Source organism: Cydia pomonella, chromosome 2 (genome assembly GCF_033807575.1).
Source record: "Cydia pomonella isolate Wapato2018A chromosome 2, ilCydPomo1, whole genome shotgun sequence".
Classification (NCBI taxonomy): Eukaryota; Metazoa; Arthropoda; class Insecta; order Lepidoptera; family Tortricidae; genus Cydia; species Cydia pomonella.
The window spans coordinates 8,333,676-8,353,649 of record NC_084704.1 but is presented as its reverse complement, the minus strand read 5'-3'; the positions used below and the strand labels follow the sequence as shown (position 1 = coordinate 8,353,649).

The following is a 19,974-nucleotide window of genomic DNA, read 5'->3' as shown; positions in this document are numbered from 1 at the left end:
TCTTCTAAATATTGGTTTTCAGTAACTCGTTACGTTCCAATGTTTGGATTTCATTGATATTTTCCTGAACTTCTAGTTTATTCGTTTCTTTACACACCTGAACAGGACTGTTCATGAGATTCAGGTAGTAATAAATTCTAGAGATGTAACGAATATTCGGCCACTATACGGTATTCGGCTTATTCGGCCACAATTTCACTATTCGGCCGAATACCGAATAGTGGCTTAGTATTCGGCCGAATAACGAATAGTACGTTAACACGTAGATAACGGTAAACGAGAGGTGAAAAAGTAACAAACTACAAGTAATCAATTATTAAGATCAGTATAATCTTTCAGACTACCTTTATATTCATAGATAGAACAAAAACATGAGAAAAATAATACATTTTACGCACACGACGAAACTATCACACCACAATGTCAACATTTCAATACGCACTGCGTGCAGAATAAGCGCAATTTCTATCAATGACTGCTGCCTACGGCGAGAAACAAATTGCAACTTGCAAAGCGCACGCACGCGCGCGTTCGAATTTACTTCAGTTTAGGTAATACTTCTAACCGAATATTCGGCTATTCGGCCGATGGCTCCGCCGGATATTCGGTATTCGGCCAAGCCACTATTTGTTGCATCTCTAATAAATTCACGCAATAAATTCAAATTTTGTACTGAAAACAGACAACGGCAACGGGCGGGCCTTGCTCGAGCTAATGTACACACTCGTCTCGTGGTTCGGCTCGCGGCTCGTCCCGTGTCTAGGCTCCAGCCGCTCGTCGAGCTAATCAATTTTAAACACAAGTGGCACCGTATAAGGTTTGTAACCGAATGAAAAGCCGAACGCGAATATAAACAGCTAACACGCGTCCCCCGTGAGCCCCTCTGACTCGTGTCCAAAAAACCGGTCCGGCCGCAAGCCCGGCGGCGGCGAGCCGTAGCTAGCTATGGAGATGGTATATGTATTATTTTCTAGGTCCGTTACATACGCGTCTCGTGGCTTGGCTCGCCACCGCACGCGAATGTAAATGCGCTTTAATGGGTTTTAATATGACATTTTGATTCTTTTGCGACGGCTTTGACAGTCTCTCATCTCATGTAGTTCGGTTCGACTTCAACTAGCTGTCGGTGTCGGCTCTTGACTATAATTTTTCTTGTCCTATCAGTCAAAGATTTAAATTTCCTGTGATCAAATTATCATAAAAATGTTATACATTTAGTGAAATCCTTGTGAAAATTATGAAAATATCGTAAAATATAGGTTTGTAGTGCTGGTTACGTAAAATTAGATTGTGTTTTGATTGACTAACATTTTATAATCTCAATTTTTATTGAAAATTGGAGAATCCTGTTCTTTAGATCGTGTGTGTAGTAAATTGCGGAAACAGCTGTGAAGTTAATGTTTCTCCAGTTTAATTCATTGTTGCTTTATTTGGCATTCCTATAGGAACTTGGGAGCTAGAGAACATTATTGATTTTGTCCATAACTCGCGGAATGTATTAATGAAAATGCTGTGCATTTCAGTTATTTTAGTTTGAACTACAAAATTATCATTTTGTCATTCAAATAGGACGTAATAAATGAAAATTAAAAGTATAGTATTTTATGCATTCAACTTTCAAACCCTTAAGCATATGTCAATTTTCTATTTTGTTCACCAGAAATAAGAAAACTAAGCACAACAATGGCTAATGTAAAAGCAGCTCCTAAGGAACAACCAAAAATACCTCCACCGCCACAGTAAGTATATTTCAAATATTAACATTCATATACAATACATACACATAGGCACAAAAAGTGCCTTTTTCTAGCACACTTACTTTATGTAAGTGTGTGGCTGGATGGTGGTGAGTAGTAGTTCAGGAAATGTTGGGAGAGTGTGTGGTGTCAGTGGAAAATTATGTTTTTTTAAATATTTTTATTTCCTCACATAATCCATTGTAAAACATTATGTAATATTCCCAACAGGTTTTTGTAAGACATGTCATAAAACTTGTCTGCTCTTGTATTTTACAATCTCTACATTAAGTCCTTGTCTGGAATTGGTAATGGTTACATTCTGCTATTGTATCATGATAACCATTGCATGATGGGAACAATCATAACAACTATTCTACAATTCATTTGAGTGTTCAAGCAAGCCCTTGTAAATATACTTCAGTTAATATGGATACTTCTGGTATGACACAAAAAATACTATACATATCTGATAATAGGTACTTTACTACTTTACTCAAAACATTATAGTTTCATTGCCAGTTCTTAGGGCTGATTTTTATTGAGTTGTATTTATATTTTTAGTCAGAATTCAATAAAATTTGGTGGATTATAGAGTTCCCTATTCTTAACAATATAAGCGTAATTTTACTGTATGTTCTGCTAAATTTTCCTCTGAGTTACATACAAATTGGATTTTCGTATTTATTCCGCCTTGAATCCGCTCTTCTAACTTACCAAACTTTACCAAAATCAGAAGAAAAAGATCTAAAACTAATTATAAATGTATTTGTTCACATTTATGATTTTGTTCTATCATAACTGTGTTGCTTATGACATTTATTGCCTATATATACTATATTGAAATATGGTAATTGACCACTTTTTTATTTTAGGGTTCCGTAGTCAACTAGTTACATGTTGATATTACACTTGAATCAATGTTTTAAACCTAATTTCATATTCATATCCTGTCCAGTATGTCCTATTGATAGATTATGTTTCTATAATAAAAGTAATTTTGCATACTAAATGCAAAATGGTGACTAGTTTGTTGCCAAGGCCACATACGTGTCTAGTGCTTAACATACTTTATTATGCTGATATCAGTAACAAAGTGTTTATGGATAATTAAGAAACTTACATAACTGGTGGCTCTGTGAGCTGTAGACCTCGGGATAGACTTCATATGGTTAAAAAAAAATATTTTGTTCAGTCATTACCAAAGTGAACTCACAATGGCCTTAAACAAATTTCCACTATCCACATTTTCCAAAAATCTAAACGATAGAAAAATTATATATTATAGGTTATAAGACTTATATGTAGGTTTACCTGTCTTTTAGGAAATTACATATTTTCTTTCATGCCGTTTAGTACTGTTGTGATCTCTACTGTTCTCCAATCTTCCTCATTCTCTTCCTCAATTGCTCAAAGGTTAACTGGAAGAGATCCCTGAAAGGGATGAGTTCGCCTTTGTACAAATGATGTATGTTCTGTCCCGTTTTATGTTTCTTTCTGTACAATAAAGTGTTTTACTACTACTACTATTATATATCTAACTACCGAACTTACTCACAAAATTTCATGAGAATCTGTTGAGAATTATAACCTGTAGAAAAGAACATCCGGACATACAAAAGTAGTTTGCCTGAGTCAAAACGAAGACCTTCGCTAATGCTTTGGTCAATTAGGAGAGACTGGGAAGGCTTTATCCTAGGGTATCCATAGAATTACTATTTTCTAACTCCACTATATGATCAGAATCAGAACATTATAGCGATTCATTCCTTTTAATACAGTTATTTATCATTTATTGGCAAATATTATGGTTTTGTGTAGATTACCTCATTCAGTATACATATAATATTCTTTGGGTTATATAAATGTGAATTCTTTGGCTGTCACTGTCAACAGTGTCAACATCATTCTATGTTCTACAGAACGAGATGTTAGGATGGGTTCTACTTGAAGAACATGATTAATGTATTATACATTTCACATGGTTTCAAACAATACAATACAAATTTATTGCACACCTAACAAAAACAAAACTGGAATACAGATGAATAGATCAATAGATGCAGTTATAGGTAAAAAAACTTAGCTGAAGCCCCTCTTGTATGTAGTTAGTGACGTGTTTGGATAGACATGGCGTAATTTGTAATATGAACATAAGATTTGTAATCCTTTCCGCTTAATATTAGTTTTAAAATTGAAAATTGTAATTCATATTTTTTAAATTTTAGATCAAATGTGTAACAAATCACGCAATTCACGCATAATAATAAATAATAAAATTATAGGGAAATTTTTACACAAATTGACTAAATCCCACGTTAAGCCAAGAAGGCTTGTGTTGTGGGTACTCAGACAACGATATATATAATATACAAATACTTAAATACATAGAAAACACCCATGACTCAGGAACAAATATCTGTGTTCATCACACAAATAAATGCCCTTACCGCCCTTACCGAGATTCGAACCCAGGACCATCGGCTTCATAAGCAGGGTCACTACGCACTAAGCCAGACCGGTCGTCAAAAATGTTCACGCATAAGGAGGGTTCCGTACCTTCCTATTAATTATGCAAAAAACAAAAATTAAAACGGCGTATCTGCGCAATGTATCATTTCTCTTCTAAATTTCAAACCGTGTCGCCCAAAAATAAGAAAAAAATCATAATACTTTTGTGAATAATTAATATATAATACATAAATTTTTTATCTTATTCATTTCATAAAAAAACCCCTTTTTTAATTTGTTTATCACAATAAACTTAAATGGTGTTTACATAACTATATTCCGCCAAACTGAGGACAGTTTGTTGGCGGGTAAAGTGCTCTCTAACATTATTTTAAGTCTGCCTATTGTGATGGACGGCAACTAGGTACGGAACGCGTGGCTCGAAATACACTTGGCGGTTTTTTAAAAATCTATCGAAAGATGTGCCATAAAAATTGATTTATTTTATTTAAATGTATGGAGAACCCCCTAAAATACCCACCTTTTGTTCAAAATGTAATTGATGTCATATAATCGTCTTTACTGAATGTGCAATATGTGTGACGCACGCTAAAATCGGTTGGCTAGAAAAAATATTGAAGGAAAATCATAGGTACTTATTTCGTTTTTTCTTTAACAAAAAACTAAAGTTTAGGGGTCTGGAATTTTGTATTTTAATTACTAATGTAGAGCCACACCATCCATAATAATTACGACACGTTTCGGTAATTGGGTAAATAACTACAAAACTATGTAGTGGTAGGTACTCAAAACGCATATTCAGATTTCATCAGAATTTCTTTAACATATTACACCATGTCTGTCTGTCTGTATTAAAATGATTCCGTATTCGCGGTTTTGGATACGTAACCCTAAAAATGACACAAGAATCACAAGAACTATTTAGGTATGATAAACTCTGCTGACGTAGTGTTATTTTAAACGTCAAAGTTCTTTGAATTCTGGGGTATCAAAATTGCCGCCAACTTAGCTTGGTCTAACTCTAGCTGCTTTACCCACCCACTGCCTACGAGTATAACTATATATGAGTCGGGTGTCAATGATGAGACAGTGGTTTTGGCACATATCTATTCATTGTAAAAATACTATTTCAGTGTTTTCCGATTTCCCAGTCCCACTCTTATTACTACAACAACAGCTGCTACTTATTTAGTGTCTGCCACTATTTTTATTTTATTTTAAGGAGATTGCTAGACATTTATGAATGACAATAGTATTGTCTATGAACGTTTATATTATCTCATGTTTTCGTATGAAACCGCAAACCAAGTACCATCAGGATCAGCATGGACAATTTATGAATGATTTCATTTATAACTTGTCTATACACTTTGAACCCTACTGTACATAATTACAATGAAAAAGGTTCTGGACGCGGCTATGAGTATGATGATAGCGTTTTTAACATACGCGACAAGTTATGCTTAGCGGTATGTCAATTGTCGTTGTTACGGATAAGACATTTTGTATCGTACTGAAAATTACGTGAGCCCAAGTCCATAGCGACAAACGATAACAACACCATAATAGGCTCAAGAAACTTGCTTCGTCTCCAGAGTGTGAAATCAATAACTTAATGTAATATCTTATAGTATGTTAACCCACAGCTTGCTGAAAACCGATCTAGTCTCAAGTATGAACCATCCGCATTTTTCCTTGATATTCGGCAATATTGCTATTTTACTTGGCACTCAGCCCGATTGCCTAGCGTAGAGTATTAGGTTGGTACCAGACGCTCGCTTGGCAATGGCTGCAATAACATTAATAAAGCCGCAGAGTCACAATGTGGGACTGGGACAAGCTCAGGGACTTAATGACCGTCACGCCTCATCGCAACGTGTGTTTAATAGAACTCATTAAAACTCCCTAATTAGAGTATGTGTAAACTAGAGTAGTAGCATAGTTGGTGAGCCTGAATGACAAAGAAACGTTTTCTATCCTTTTCATGATAAAAACGCAAAAGGAAATTAGATTTTTCTTTGGAAATTGTTATAAATGAATATTTGGGGAGAATCACGAAATAAAATATATATCGACGTATGCGACAAATGCAATTCAAGACTAAAAACAATCCTGTCTTTATTGGAGGTCATCTAATGAAAGAGTAACTACCTACTTAATAACACATATTTAGCTTAACCGCGTGTATTTATATAAATGTATATGTGCTTCAAGTTTTGCAACTTTTTGAACAACTTCCCGGTGTCGGATAGAGCTGAAATTTGGCATTCGAGTACTTCCGTATTTCCGATGACAATGCAATATGCTATCATGAGCTCATCTGATGATAAAGTCAGAAGGTAGCTACTCGTAAAGGAGCTCTTCGATAGAAAAACATAAACGCATTGATTTTAAGCTTATTGAAAAGATCTCGAGAAGTACTTCACAGATATGCAAAGCAAGCAAATGCAATTTTTGACGGTCACTTGTTTTTAATATAAAACCTTCGAATTCGCAATGCGATTAAGGATAATCCTAAAACTGTTTTTACAACACTGCTAATATATTTAATTTTAATAAGAATTAAATATGTAGGTTATAGTTATAAGGAAGGCAAAAAGCGTCGTGAAACGAAGTGGAACAAATACCATTTGCAGAACCATCTCTGACGGATTATAATAGAAGAAATCGGAAGTATTTGGTGTTACATTTTTTTTTATACCACGACGGTGGCAAACAAGCATACGGCCCGCCTGATGATAAGCAGTCACTGTAGCATATTGGACGCCTGCAACACCAGAGGTATTACATGCGCGTTGCCGACCCTTTAAAAAACCTGTACACTCCTTTTTTGAAGAACCAGTATTGTAGCCATATGACGACTGTGGTTAATTGACAACATTTTATTTTTATAAAACCTGAAGGTTTACATATGATATAGAAGTATTTTGCTTCCTGAACACTGCAATATATTAATATAAATTTAATATGGCTTATTACAAAAAATACAAAAGAATAGAAAACATGTTGTGATTTTACCAATTCTACGGCACAATACGTGAAATGCCATTGCCATTCATCACGAAAAAAAATTAGCTGTCATTATATTGGATTTGACATTGTCAATTAAATACGACGTATTGATTGAATTTCAAAACAAAGAGAAATTTATTTATATAATTAAGTTACTATCTACTAATCGTTTTTAAAATGGACAAAGCTGTATGGATTGATGAGGTATATACTCCTCCAAAGTATACCAAATACTGCTTCGTCCCTTACCTACTGCAAAAATAGCAAAAATGATTCGTTTGAAAGCCTGGTATCGTATTCGTGTATGTATCCGTTATAATATCCAAATCGTCGTAGAAAAACTGATATTTTATCAATCAAAACTGTTTTTAAACAACAACGAACCAGTTTAAAACATTGACAATGACAGACAACGTCAGATTAATTAAGTCATGTTTTTTTTTTCTGTCGAGATAAGACCTAGCGTTGAACTGGAGTTACGCCATTTTAGAATAAGTACATTTTTAAAAAATCTTATACCTTTAAACGAGCAATTCTTGTATATATATATATATATTTCTGTGATCTCGGAAACGGCTCTAACGATTTCGCTGAAATTTGGTATATGGGGGGTTTTGGGGGTATACAATCTATCTAGATTATTCTTATGTTTGGGAAAACGCGTGTTTTCGAGTTTTTATGCGTTTTTCTTTCGTCTCAGAATATGGTCGCTCATTTCGTATTGCTGGCTACTGTCCGTCTGGTCCAGCGGGTTAAGACGCGGACTGCTAAACGAGTGTGACGGATTCGAATCTCGCCCGGTGACTAAATTTTGTTTTTTTTTATATGTTCAAGTTTATATATAATTTTTTAATTTTTATTGTTTTAGACAAGTTTAATTTAGTAAAAAAATGTAGTTAAGATACTCCTACTACCTATACACCACCATATTACAATAAATAGTTATAACCGAGCAAAGGTCGGTCGCCCAGGTACTATATAATAAATTAAATACAAATCCCTGTGGAAAAAATAAACTATTAGCGTATTCCTCGTTTCAATTAAAATGTAGAGAACCAATAAAATTATAGGATCAGAAAATACAAATGTTGTCAATAAATTGTTGCTGCTTCAGTAGCCGTTTGTTCCGTTTAATTGCTGACTAACTTGTGGTGTGTGTTTCAGGATACTACCAAAGATTATAAATGGAGGCATCGCGGGCATCATCGGCGTGTCCGTAGTGTTCCCCATCGACTTGGTGAAGACGCGGCTGCAGAACCAGGTCATCGGCCCCAATGGCGAGAAACAGTACAAAAACATGTCAGTACATATGTGTTATACAGCACCTGGCTCATATTTCACCAACTTCACAACACAATTGACACCTGACTTACATCGACCTGGGGACGACGCGGCGGCAAACTTTTCAAAAGCATGTCACTAGCCTACGAGTATTACCTACATCACAAAGTGTTAGACGTCATTTCAACATAATTATTTCTTTTTTATCCAGACTGTCCTCCAGTTGTCCAGCTCGGTAAAGGACGCGAGATAATGCGAAATTTCATTAAGACGAACTATCTATAGAATATTTATATCCAAATATATTTGAAACCGTCTGCTTATGATAACATTAATGATGAAGTAGCCAAGAATTATCAATCTTATTGAAGGTTTTATCAGATTTGACGTAGGGAGGGGTTCATACATAATCTTTGCATATCACTTCACTTTAGATGAATTTGTATAGCAACACAGATTACTTATTGTAGTATGAAATGACGCGTAAGGATCAGTTGCGTTTCTGTCCACTTGTCTTACCCGATAAGCGGCCAGCTTTGCAAGCGCCTAGAGTTGGACGGGCGTACCTATAGAGTTATCGAGTCGTGCATGTCCTCGCACAACAAGCGCTTAGATGCGGTAGATACCCGTGCTGGTTTTATTTCTCTGTCGCCAATTATGGTTACTTTATGAAACAATAACATTCCCTAAATACAACATTGTTTACAGGTTGGATTGTTTTAAGAAGACATATGCCCAAGAGGGATATTTCGGCATGTACCGCGGTTCGGCGGTGAACATCATACTCGTCACGCCCGAGAAAGCCATCAAGCTGGCTTGCAACGATATGTTCCGCTACTATCTCACTTTGCCTGATGGGTAATTTAAGTAATTTTATTCCTACAGTACAGTGTACAGCAAATGCCCTAAAAAGTTACTAGGCCAACCAAGCTTCCGACGGTTTAAGGTCACCCTGAACTTTTCTGGGAGCCATGAATTTAGGTGGAAACCCGCCACCTATACGGCTGGAAACTAGCAAATGTAATTTAGCCGAAAGCTTTGTTGGCGACCCCTTTAGTTTGAAACCTACTAACGCATTCCATTATCGCGGGCGTAATATTTCGACTCTTTCAAGGCTTCCTACTAACTAAATAAGGAATCATCAAAAATATAATACGAGTTCCTATACCTATTTTTGAAGTGCACACAGCATCATGCAAAATAGGTTAACATGAAACCTATTTTGCATGATGCTGTTATGTATTCCTTTTCATAAAACCAATATTATGGAATACTAATAATAATAAGTATAGGGCTTCAAAACTTTTTCCTCTTACATCCTTGCTCTTTGCGTTCCGCATTGCAGCCCCATCAATGAAATAATAAAGTGTCATCAACGCCACGTCAAAAATTGCACGTATATTAACCTGACCAAAACCACGACTGGATATGAAGTCGTGGCGTGTGGGGCCCGGGTTAGTAACCCGATATTCACGACGACGTTGTCTCGCAGGAGCCTGCCGATCTTCCGGCAGATGATCGCGGGCGGCGCGGCGGGCGCGTGCCAGATCGTCATCACCACGCCCATGGAGCTGCTCAAGATCCAGATGCAGGACGCGGGCCGCCTGGCTGCGCAAGCGAAAAAAGGTCAGGTCAGGCATCGTGCTCTTATACTCTGTATCTTTAGGTATTTAAAAAATGGTAACCAAAATCTACCCTCAAATGGCTTCTCTCCTTAAGCCAGTTGAGGGTAGATGAAAACATTACATGATCAAATAATGTAGGTTTAAAGTCAGGTCGTTCAGCGACAGATCCAGGCGGTTTTGTATTTGTACAAATTCTTTATTTAAATACCTAAAGATACAGAGTATAGTGGTATAAAATACATTCGCGTGGGTGAGAATGGAACCCACGAAACGCACGCTCATCACAAGTACCTATGTTAACGGCACCAATCATGGGACATTTAAGAGAAAAATTGGATTATTTCTGATATTTCAGTTTCACCTACATCTCTAAAATTTCTACCGCTTTTATGCTTTAAAAGTTGAATGTCCAATTCGTCCTCTATATTTTCTATGTATTTAATGAAAGCTACTGCAATTGGTTTCAATATTATTGACCAATTCAAGATATGGTTTTTTGCTCCAGTCATGGGATGTATGGCATCATTAATTTTCAAACTAACATATTTCAATGAAAAATTTAACTTAAACAGCTCTTTGGCTCTTGTTTATGGTAAAATGTTGTCAGCGTTTAAAGACTGATGGTAAATACTTGTTATACAGGATTTGTCTATACTACCCCATTACTGGTGCCTGTTTCATTATAGGGGTGTTTACTATATAGCGGTCGGAGTCAGAGACTGACCAGAGGGCCACGGAACGCAGCTTGGCGCGTGCGTACCGTGGCCCTCGGGTCCGTGGGTAATGCCTAGATCTCGCCTACCGAGGTACCGAGTATAGTAGCGAGGCCGTGTTGTGTCATCTAAGGCTTAACCCTTTTCCTTTCCGCACAAATCTACAAAGGTTTTCAAAAATATCTACGTATATTCCGATCAGTTGTGTTTCGGTGATTTATTTGACAATGAGTCACAATTTTGAACCTTAAATCGGAACTCGAGGTTGAAATTCTATGTGGCCGATAAATCGTATTATGCCTGGAAAAGGGTTAAAGGGGAAAAGGCTAAGGATCTAAGCCTTTAGCCCCTATAACGGGCAGTAGAAATATATTTCCACAACTTATTTAACTCCATCAATTTTTGATAGTTTCAAAACCGATAAAAAAGCTAAATGGTTAGCCTATTCGCGATTCCGTTTAAAAAATAAACATCGTAAATTTTGATTAAAATAGGTGTTATATAGTACATTTGTTAACCAAGGGTGGAAAGTGAACCATATCACCCGATATAGTTTGAGGGTGAGATGGTTACTTTTATCCGAGTTAAACACTCTGCTTTTCATTTCGACTATGAGGAAACTCTTATTTCTTTAGAACAAATTATTAACAGATACATACTTACAGCGATAGGTAAACGACATAACAACAATAAAATTAAATTAGTTAAAGTTTACAGAGAAATTTGAACAATTCGAAAAAGACAAATGAATAGGACATTATGAGCGTCGTTTAAGAATCTCTCAACCTCTTCAGCAGTGAAAATCTTAAATTTCTTGCTTTTAAAGTTTTCCGATCGTCTTTTAAATAACCGGCCAAGAGCATGTCGGGCCACGCTCAGTGTAGGGTTCCGTAGTTACTCTTCCGTCACAATAAGCTAAACTGGAGCTTAAAGTATAGTAAATTGTTAACCAAGGGATGAAAGGGATACCTTTCACCCGAGTTAAACAAATAGGCTTTGCATAATCAGTACCTAATTAAAGTAAGTCTTTTTACTATGAAGGGAAAACTTTTTGCGATAACTCAAAAACAGCTAAACTGATCATGTCCGCTATAGTTTTCATTTAATGTCTTTCTTAAGCTCTACTTCCACGATTTTTTTCATATTTTTTGGACCTATGGTTCAAAAGTTAGAGGGGAGGTCACATTTTTTTTTCTTTCGGAGCGATTATCTCCGAATATATTCACTTTATCAAAAAATCTTTCTTGAAAACCCGTATTAGTTTTGAAAGACCTTTCCAACGATCACACTCCCCACACTCTAGGATTGAAGCGAAAAAAAAAATTCACCCCCAATTTACGTGTAGGGGAGGTACCCTAAAAAAACGCAATTTTTTTATATTTTATTGTACGACTTTGTCGGCTTTATTGATTTATATATCCATGCCAAATTTCAGCTTTCTAGCACTAACGACCACGGAGCAAAGCCTCGGACAGACAGACAGACAGACAGACAGACGGACATGGCGAAACTATAAGGGTTCCGTTTTATGCCATTTGGCTACGGAACCCTAAAATGATAACAAGTTCGTAAAATTCTTCAAATCAACTTGATGCTTGTTATGAATAGTTGATTTAAGCATTGTATACGTGCTCCAAAGTGTTGATGGTTTTAATGTCTTCGATATTTCTGCGAAATATGCCAGAAACACGGTTTCCGACAGCGACTTAACTTTCTTAGCGCTTCTCCAGTTTATAAAGTGGTCGTATGCCTTCATGTATCTCTCCTTAGAACATTCCGGTAACAAACTATCGATCGCCGTTTTCGCCTCTACTTTTATCGATTCGGGAGTTGAATTAATTTCTTCGTCGCTGGAATCACATGATAAATCCATTTTTATTCAGAACTGAACAATTTTCTTGATTTATCCATTATTCCCGCCTTTTCTATGATTTTGTTTCCAATTAAAAAGTTTCAGTGTAATGGGCTCTACTCTATAGACAACAAACAAATCGCAAATGATTTTTGATTCAATCCCGATAAATTGGGTCCGAATTCAGTCTATAAAACCCATTATTCAATCATTTCATTCACTCAATTGCTAGATTGTCTATTGTGTCAGACATTTTAATACCTATTTTTAAGAAACAGAAAGAGATATCAATAGGTGTCTGTACCGCCATGAATGAGTGGAATAGTAGAATGATTTGAATAGCTTTTTTCAAGAGACAGAAAGAGATGGCAATAGGTGTCTGTACCGCCTTAAATGAATGGAGGTACAGACACTGGGTCTATTTTATATAGTATAAGCTTGCTCATCATAACTTTAAAAAAAATACTTTCCACCCTAGGGTGGGAAAAGCTATTTTCCACCCGGCTATCTGCTCATGAAAATCACACTTTCCGAACAGGAGAGATGAAAATTATATTTAATTACCACGGCGTGCAGTGATGTGAAATATTTATTGCTTTTTCGTCTCATTTGCTATGCCGAAACGCAAACGCTTGTGCTGTTATGCAAGCAAGGTTGAACTACAAGTAGTTCAACCTGAAGTTCAAGAACTTCACATATAAACGGAACGGTCTCAGTAGTAGTAAAAATAGGTAAATGCCTATACATCTTGTCATTCACGACGACGCGTGCCTTGATTCGTATTGTCATATTATTAAAGGTTACATTTGACAAATCTGCGCGCCATCGTGGATGATCCGTGGATATCCTGGTCAAGTTTTAGATTGTGTTAGCCTCATTTTACAGGTATTTTAGTCTATGCAAACGCAAACGTGTATCGTATTACCAAGCAAGCTGTTATTTAACCTTTCATAGGTAATTGTGGGCTTGTCAAAAACCTCGGTTGTGTTTTATACATAAAGCAGGAAAAACATTCTCAAAAAAATATCTAAAAATGTTGTTAGTATCCTGATTATACACATACTATATCATATCTATTATTTATATAGCCAGGTACGGCTTACTTTGAAATGACCGCCTTTTGATCGTAACACATCGCTGGCCAGACTCTTGGGTCTAAAAGATTATATGTGATTCTACAGAGGGCCGGAAGTTCGAGCGTCAGACGGCGATGCAGCTGATCAACAAGCTGCTGGCCGAGCGCGGCATCATGGGGCTGTACAAGGGGCTCGGCGCCACTGCGGCTCGGGACGTGTCCTTCAGCGTCATCTACTTCCCCACCTTCGCCATCCTCAACGACTTGGGGCCGAAGGAGCCTGGCGCTAGCAGCCCGCCCTTCTGGTACTGACACTATCACACCAGCTCGTAGGCTCCCGTACAGGGGGCTCGGCATGATACCTAGCGATTTTCTTAAATACTAAATTAACGACTACTATAATGTGCATTTAATTAACCTTGTGCTTAAACCTTATGTTACTACAGGTGGTCGTTTATTTCGGGGTGCATCGCGGGCTCGTCCGCCGCGATCGGCGTCAACCCCCTCGACGTGGTGAAGACGCGCATGCAGACGCTCACCAAGGGCGCAGGCGAGCGCCAGTACACCGGCATCGTCGACTGCATCACGTGAGTACCCTGGGTGTGGCGACCCTGTGGACGTGTGCAGACGCGAGCAGACGCTCACCAAAGGCGCGGGCGAGCGCCAGTACACCGGCATCGTCGACTGCATCACGTGAGTACCCTGGGTGTGGCGACCCTGTGGACGTGTGCAGACGCGAGCAGACGCTCACCAAAGGCGCGGGCGAGCGCCAGTACACCGGCATCGTCGACTGCATCACGTGAGTACCCTGGGTGTGGCGACCCTGTGGACGTGTGCAGACGCGAGCAGACGCTCACCAAAGGCGCGGGCGAGCGCCAGTACACCGGCATCGTCGACTGCATCACGTGAGTACCCTGGGTGTGGCGACCCTGTGGACGTGTGCAGACGCGAGCAGACGCTCACCAAAGGCGCGGGCGAGCGCCAGTACACCGGCATCGTCGACTGCATCACGTGAGTACCCTGGGTGTGGCGACCCTGTGGACGTGTGCAGACGCGAGCAGACGCTCACCAAAGGCGCGGGCGAGCGCCAGTACACCGGCATCGTCGACTGCATCACGTGAGTACCCTGGGTGTGGCGACCCTGTGGACGTGTGCAGACGCGAGCAGACGCTCACCAAAGGCGCGGGCGAGCGCCAGTACACCGGCATCGTCGACTGCATCACGTGAGTACCCTGGGTGTGGCGACCCTGTGGACGTGTGCAGACGCGAGCAGACGCTCACCAAAGGCGCGGGCGAGCGCCAGTACACCGGCATCGTCGACTGCATCACGTGAGTACCCTGGGTGTGGCGACCCTGTGGACGTGTGCAGACGCGAGCAGACGCTCACCAAAGGCGCGGGCGAGCGCCAGTACACCGGCATCGTCGACTGCATCACGTGAGTACCCTGGGTGTGGCGACCCTGTGGACGTGTGCAGACGCGAGCAGACGCTCACCAAAGGCGCGGGCGAGCGCCAGTACACCGGCATCGTCGACTGCATCACGTGAGTACCCTGGGTGTGGCGACCCTGTGGACGTGTGCAGACGCGAGCAGACGCTCACCAAAGGCGCGGGCGAGCGCCAGTACACCGGCATCGTCGACTGCATCACGTGAGTGCTGCAGCTGCACTGGTATCATGGTCGCATTTTTATCACCTGTCAATTGCCATGTCATGCGACACTTTCGCATTTACATACTGGTTAAAATGGGACAGGCGTGTTGACAAATGATAAAGAGCCGACCAACTTTTCATTTAATAGTATCAAACTGTGATCAAATCTAAAAGTAGCTAATTCCAAAGTGTCGTAAGTGTAGTATGACGTCATTACTACGGCTAAAAAGCGAAAAGAATATTTTACTGATAGAAAGAGCCCGCGAAGAAAGGTAGGTCAACACAGAAACGTGACAACTGACAATCACATTTGAAATTTATGACAGTCACAATAGGGAGTATTACTGCAATGTTCTGCCCCAGAATGCAGTATCAGCACCTTCCGTAAACCATAGAGTAACTTATACCTAGTGATAGAGACGTTAGATATCGAAATTTTGATTTTCTTGTTTCGCGGTAGACCCTCAGATTGTGATGGATTGTGGTAGTGGCGCCCCCTTCGCTGAGTTTCGCGTAATATTCCCTATTCAAATTGTATACATATTTTTTTTTATCTTATATAGCCCAAGTAATGATGTCACACTTTCAGTTTATACTTATTCGTGATTTTCTAAGAAACTAATGGGAAAAAAAAACTTATTTATTATACACAGTAATCATACTTATTTACAATTTTTTCAATATTGTCAATTAAGTAAAGTAAACATTGTAATGCAGAAATGTACCTAAATGATGATTTATTAGAAGTAAAGGAACACTATTACATAAAAGTATCAGATTTACGGAGCTCGATATGTTTTTGGCCTACGCTATATACATTGCCGCGGTCGCAGGACGACGCTGAGGAACGAGGGCATCACGGCGTTCTTCAAGGGCGGCGCGTGCCGTATGATGGTGATCGCGCCGCTGTTCGGCATCGCGCAGACCATCTACTACATCGGCATCGCCGAGTCTCTGCTCGGCTACCCGAGATAAACTATGACAGCTATGTAAAACGCATCAATACCTACGATTTAAATATAATCAGCCTCCTGTGACTGATCGGAATCTAGGGGTGGGCGTTTAAGTACGTTATTGATATGACTTTGTTGATCGTTTAACTAATATTGTGCAAATCGATACAAATATTGTGCAAATCGATGGAAACAAGTTTAATTGTAGATTACTAGTTCACTTCGGGGAGTAAAGGGGCTTTTATTGAACCAGTGGGCTACATGCCAGTCTTCAACAGTTGAAACTGGGTGCGTGTAGCCAACGTGCCAATCGTTCACGTTCCATAGCGAACAAAACGCAACTGTCACTGTCGCACTAATATGAAAGAGTGATAGAGAGAGATGACTACGCTACGCTACGGAGCGTTAACGATTGGCACGTTGGCTACGCAGCCTGGCGTCCTTACCGGCCAGGGTATATTAAAATCATGCAAAATTATTAAATAGAACATATTTCAATATCAAATTAACAGCAAAAGTCACAATAAATTGATATTGTTAAATACTGTTATTAAAAGCAGAACGAATATTGTTCAGAAAATTTATACACTTATTATTATTGTTAAAAATCAATGGTTTACGTTTTAAGCCCTTCTGTTACGCTTATAGCTCAATTGTTTTAAAATATAGGTATACTTTAAGTTACTTTAGTCAAGAGCAATTAAAAGTGATATTACTTTATTTATTGTTACCGTAATTTTATTATTACTCTGTTGAAGTTAGGGCTAGCTGAACAATGAAATTGTAGGTATATTTCTTTAATTTCACACACGACGCGTGAGATCTTAGGTAACTTGTTACGTAAAATTGCAAATCCGTATAAACGACATTGAAGTCTGTAAGTGTAAAAACAAAACGATGAACGTGTTTTCGCCATCTTAACACTCGTAAAACACTGGTCCAGGCTGTGTATGTTTTATCTTTATTTAAATAAAATTAATATTATTTTTATTGCTTCTTTTACATAATATAATAAATATTTTTATCCAAGGATGAGAAATATTATGAATTAAGATGATATGATAGTGTTTGGTTCTGTCTAACAGAACGTCCTCCTAAAGACATTGCTCGTCCAAAATTAAATTGAGTCGCTTGTTCATATCTCGGTTAGACATGTTGATATGTTTTATCAGTGATGATGACAATAATATCATGTGTGTAAAATAGCGAACTAGGTAGCATGAAATTAACTTAGCACGAGTCCAATTTTATCAATGTCAATTGAATGATGTATGGTGAGTTACTGTAGAATATGATTCTCATCTTGATTATCAGTAACTGATAAGACACTCATATAATATTATCAGACTGCCAATATACATTGACAAGTATCGCTTTATCAAAACGAGGGTGTGTTCAGAAAAATAAGTACATAATGTGTAATTTCAAGTTTTTCTTAAATCTATTGAGATATTGCACACGATCTAATCTAAGATTTCGGAGGAAGAGTTCTTAGCACCAACTAAAATATCTTCGGTGAATATTGAGCATAGCATAGTTAATTATGTGCTGTAGTAATAGAATTGGAATACACTTGGTATTAAAAAAAAATACATACATACATACATACATACGTAGTTCAGTATTCAGCAACGAAGCATTTATATATTATTATATAGTACAAGTACGAAGACAAGTTACAGTACAAACTGTCACTATACAATTATTCAAGTGACTTAGGTGTCGTAAAAATTGATGTTGTTTGCATGCCTACATATTTTCGTCTGCGTTATTGAATAACCGTGTTACGAATATTTAATCCTTATTATGTAAAGATATCATAAAGACAATAACATGCCAATGGTGTTAAAATCATTATAAATGTGTTTGTGGTGTTATAAGGTAAAGTTAATATATATACATATGTCATGTCAATTAAACTAGGTATCTCCTTCCATGACTTCCCTCTGGGATTCGCCGATCTAGGTATAATGATTCGAAATGGAACGTGTTTCAGTTTGCCATGCCTAAATTATTGCAAAAGAGAGAGCAGGTGTGATTACAGCCATTGAGTTATTACTATTATAGAAAAGCCATACCAAACAATGAAATTGTCGCAATTGCAACCTGTACCACGCGATCAAAACGTCGTAAGCGCCGTATAATTCATGGCGCTTACGCGTTTAGGTCGCGAGACTTACGCTCTGCTTCTATGGTTTGTTGTCAGAACAACAACAAGTCATGGCGTTAACTACTGGTTTTCTGGGTTCTATACGTAGTAATATAATTACAACACTTTTTTTTTTATATAGATCCGTTTTAGATATCAAGTCGCCGACATACATTTTTGCACTTCGGAAGCTGGTAACTTTGGCTATTGAATTGTATATTTTTAAACAATTGAAAATTTACCACGTCTCATCTAAAAGACAGCCGAAATATAGTTATGAAATTTAGATGTGCTTTCTTTTAGGTGCATAATAGGTAGATGTTGAGATTAAATATTACGTTAACAACACGTGAAGTTTTATTTATAAAAATATCTATGTACCCTACCCAGTAAAACTGCCCGTGGCTGAAAATTTCAAGTCATACGCGTGTTATTGTTTTATCATACGAAGTTTACTTTGATTTAAGGCTTATCGATGGTTCAAAAAGCGGCTGCACGATGATTTTCTAGTAGCTTAGATTAGGGACTAAATCTAGTTAGTGTTTGAGAGGTGGCACAAAGCCAGGTAATGAGAAGCGAACAAAAGGTATGGCACGCCGCGATTCGCCGCGCGAAACTTGCGACCGAACAAAAGATATGGCACGCCGCGATTCGCAGCGCGAAACTTGCGACGGGCATTCCCCGGGCTTTAACGTTTTACCTCTATAACTGAAAATATATATTGTTTAGAATTTTGCTGGTCAGATCCCTCGGCTGACGGCTGAGGTGAGGTAAGAGAAATATAGTTTATTTTGCACAGGACAATAAGAGGAACCGTATGGGGTTAGGGTCGGCAACGCGCATGTAACTCCTCTGGAGTTGCAGGCGTACATAGGCTACAGATACTGTTTACCATCTGGCGGGCCGTATGCTTGTTTGCCACCGACGTAGTATAAAAAAAAAGTCCTTTTACGTAAGTATTTTACAAACTTATTTAACTTGCAATGTTAGTGTGTATGTTCGGGTCAAATCTAGCTAGATTCCGTGTCCCATTATTTGATTGAGCTGAAACTTTACATTATGTAAGTTGGGTTTGGGTGATAATGCAATTATGGTACCATCGAGCTGATTTAATGACGGACATAGGAGGTGGCTCTGTGATAAAACAACGCAACCTAACTGTGTTTGGGTTTCCTAGAATTGTACTCGACGAGTATTAGTTGCCTTTATTTTCAAAGCCTGTAGTTTACTTTCAAACTACGGTCAAAAATGAAATATTTGAGAAAAAAATTTTTTTCGTCGATAAGCTATCCTATGTCCTTTCCCATAACAATTTTGTCAGTCAGTTAGCGGTTAAACCGCGTGAAGAGGCAACGGGCAGACAGAGTTAGATTTTACTTTAGATAACTACTATGTTAACTGCACCAATCATGGGACATTTAAGAGAAAATTTGGAGTATTTTTGATATTTCACCGAC

General features: G+C 38.4%; 1 protein-coding gene across 1 annotated transcript; it reads left to right on the top strand.

Annotated features, from left to right (window-relative positions):
- Positions 1 to 1,071: 1,071 nt before the first annotated feature.
- On the top strand, positions 1,072 to 18,865 carry LOC133533061 (mitochondrial glutamate carrier 1-like). Its single transcript, XM_061871996.1, has 8 exons — positions 1,072 to 1,259; positions 1,661 to 1,739; positions 8,385 to 8,519; positions 9,210 to 9,359; positions 9,994 to 10,127; positions 13,873 to 14,071; positions 14,213 to 14,353; positions 16,249 to 18,865. The coding sequence occupies exons 2-8, from the start codon at positions 1,684 to 1,686 to the stop codon at positions 16,388 to 16,390; spliced, it is 957 nt and encodes a 318-aa protein (XP_061727980.1). The 5' UTR covers positions 1,072 to 1,259; positions 1,661 to 1,683; the 3' UTR covers positions 16,391 to 18,865.
- Positions 18,866 to 19,974: the final 1,109 nt, after the last annotated feature.

Excerpts from the sequence above, each read along its gene's own strand:
- LOC133533061 (XM_061871996.1), top strand. The coding sequence starts at position 1,684 with ATGGCTAATGTAAAAGCAGCTCCTAAGGAACAACCAAAAATACCTCCA. Across the intron at positions 9,360-9,993 it reads TATCTCACTTTGCCTGATGG|GAGCCTGCCGATCTTCCGGC; the intron begins GTAATTTAAGTA and ends GTTGTCTCGCAG. Across the intron at positions 14,072-14,212 it reads GCTAGCAGCCCGCCCTTCTG|GTGGTCGTTTATTTCGGGGT; the intron begins GTACTGACACTA and ends ATGTTACTACAG.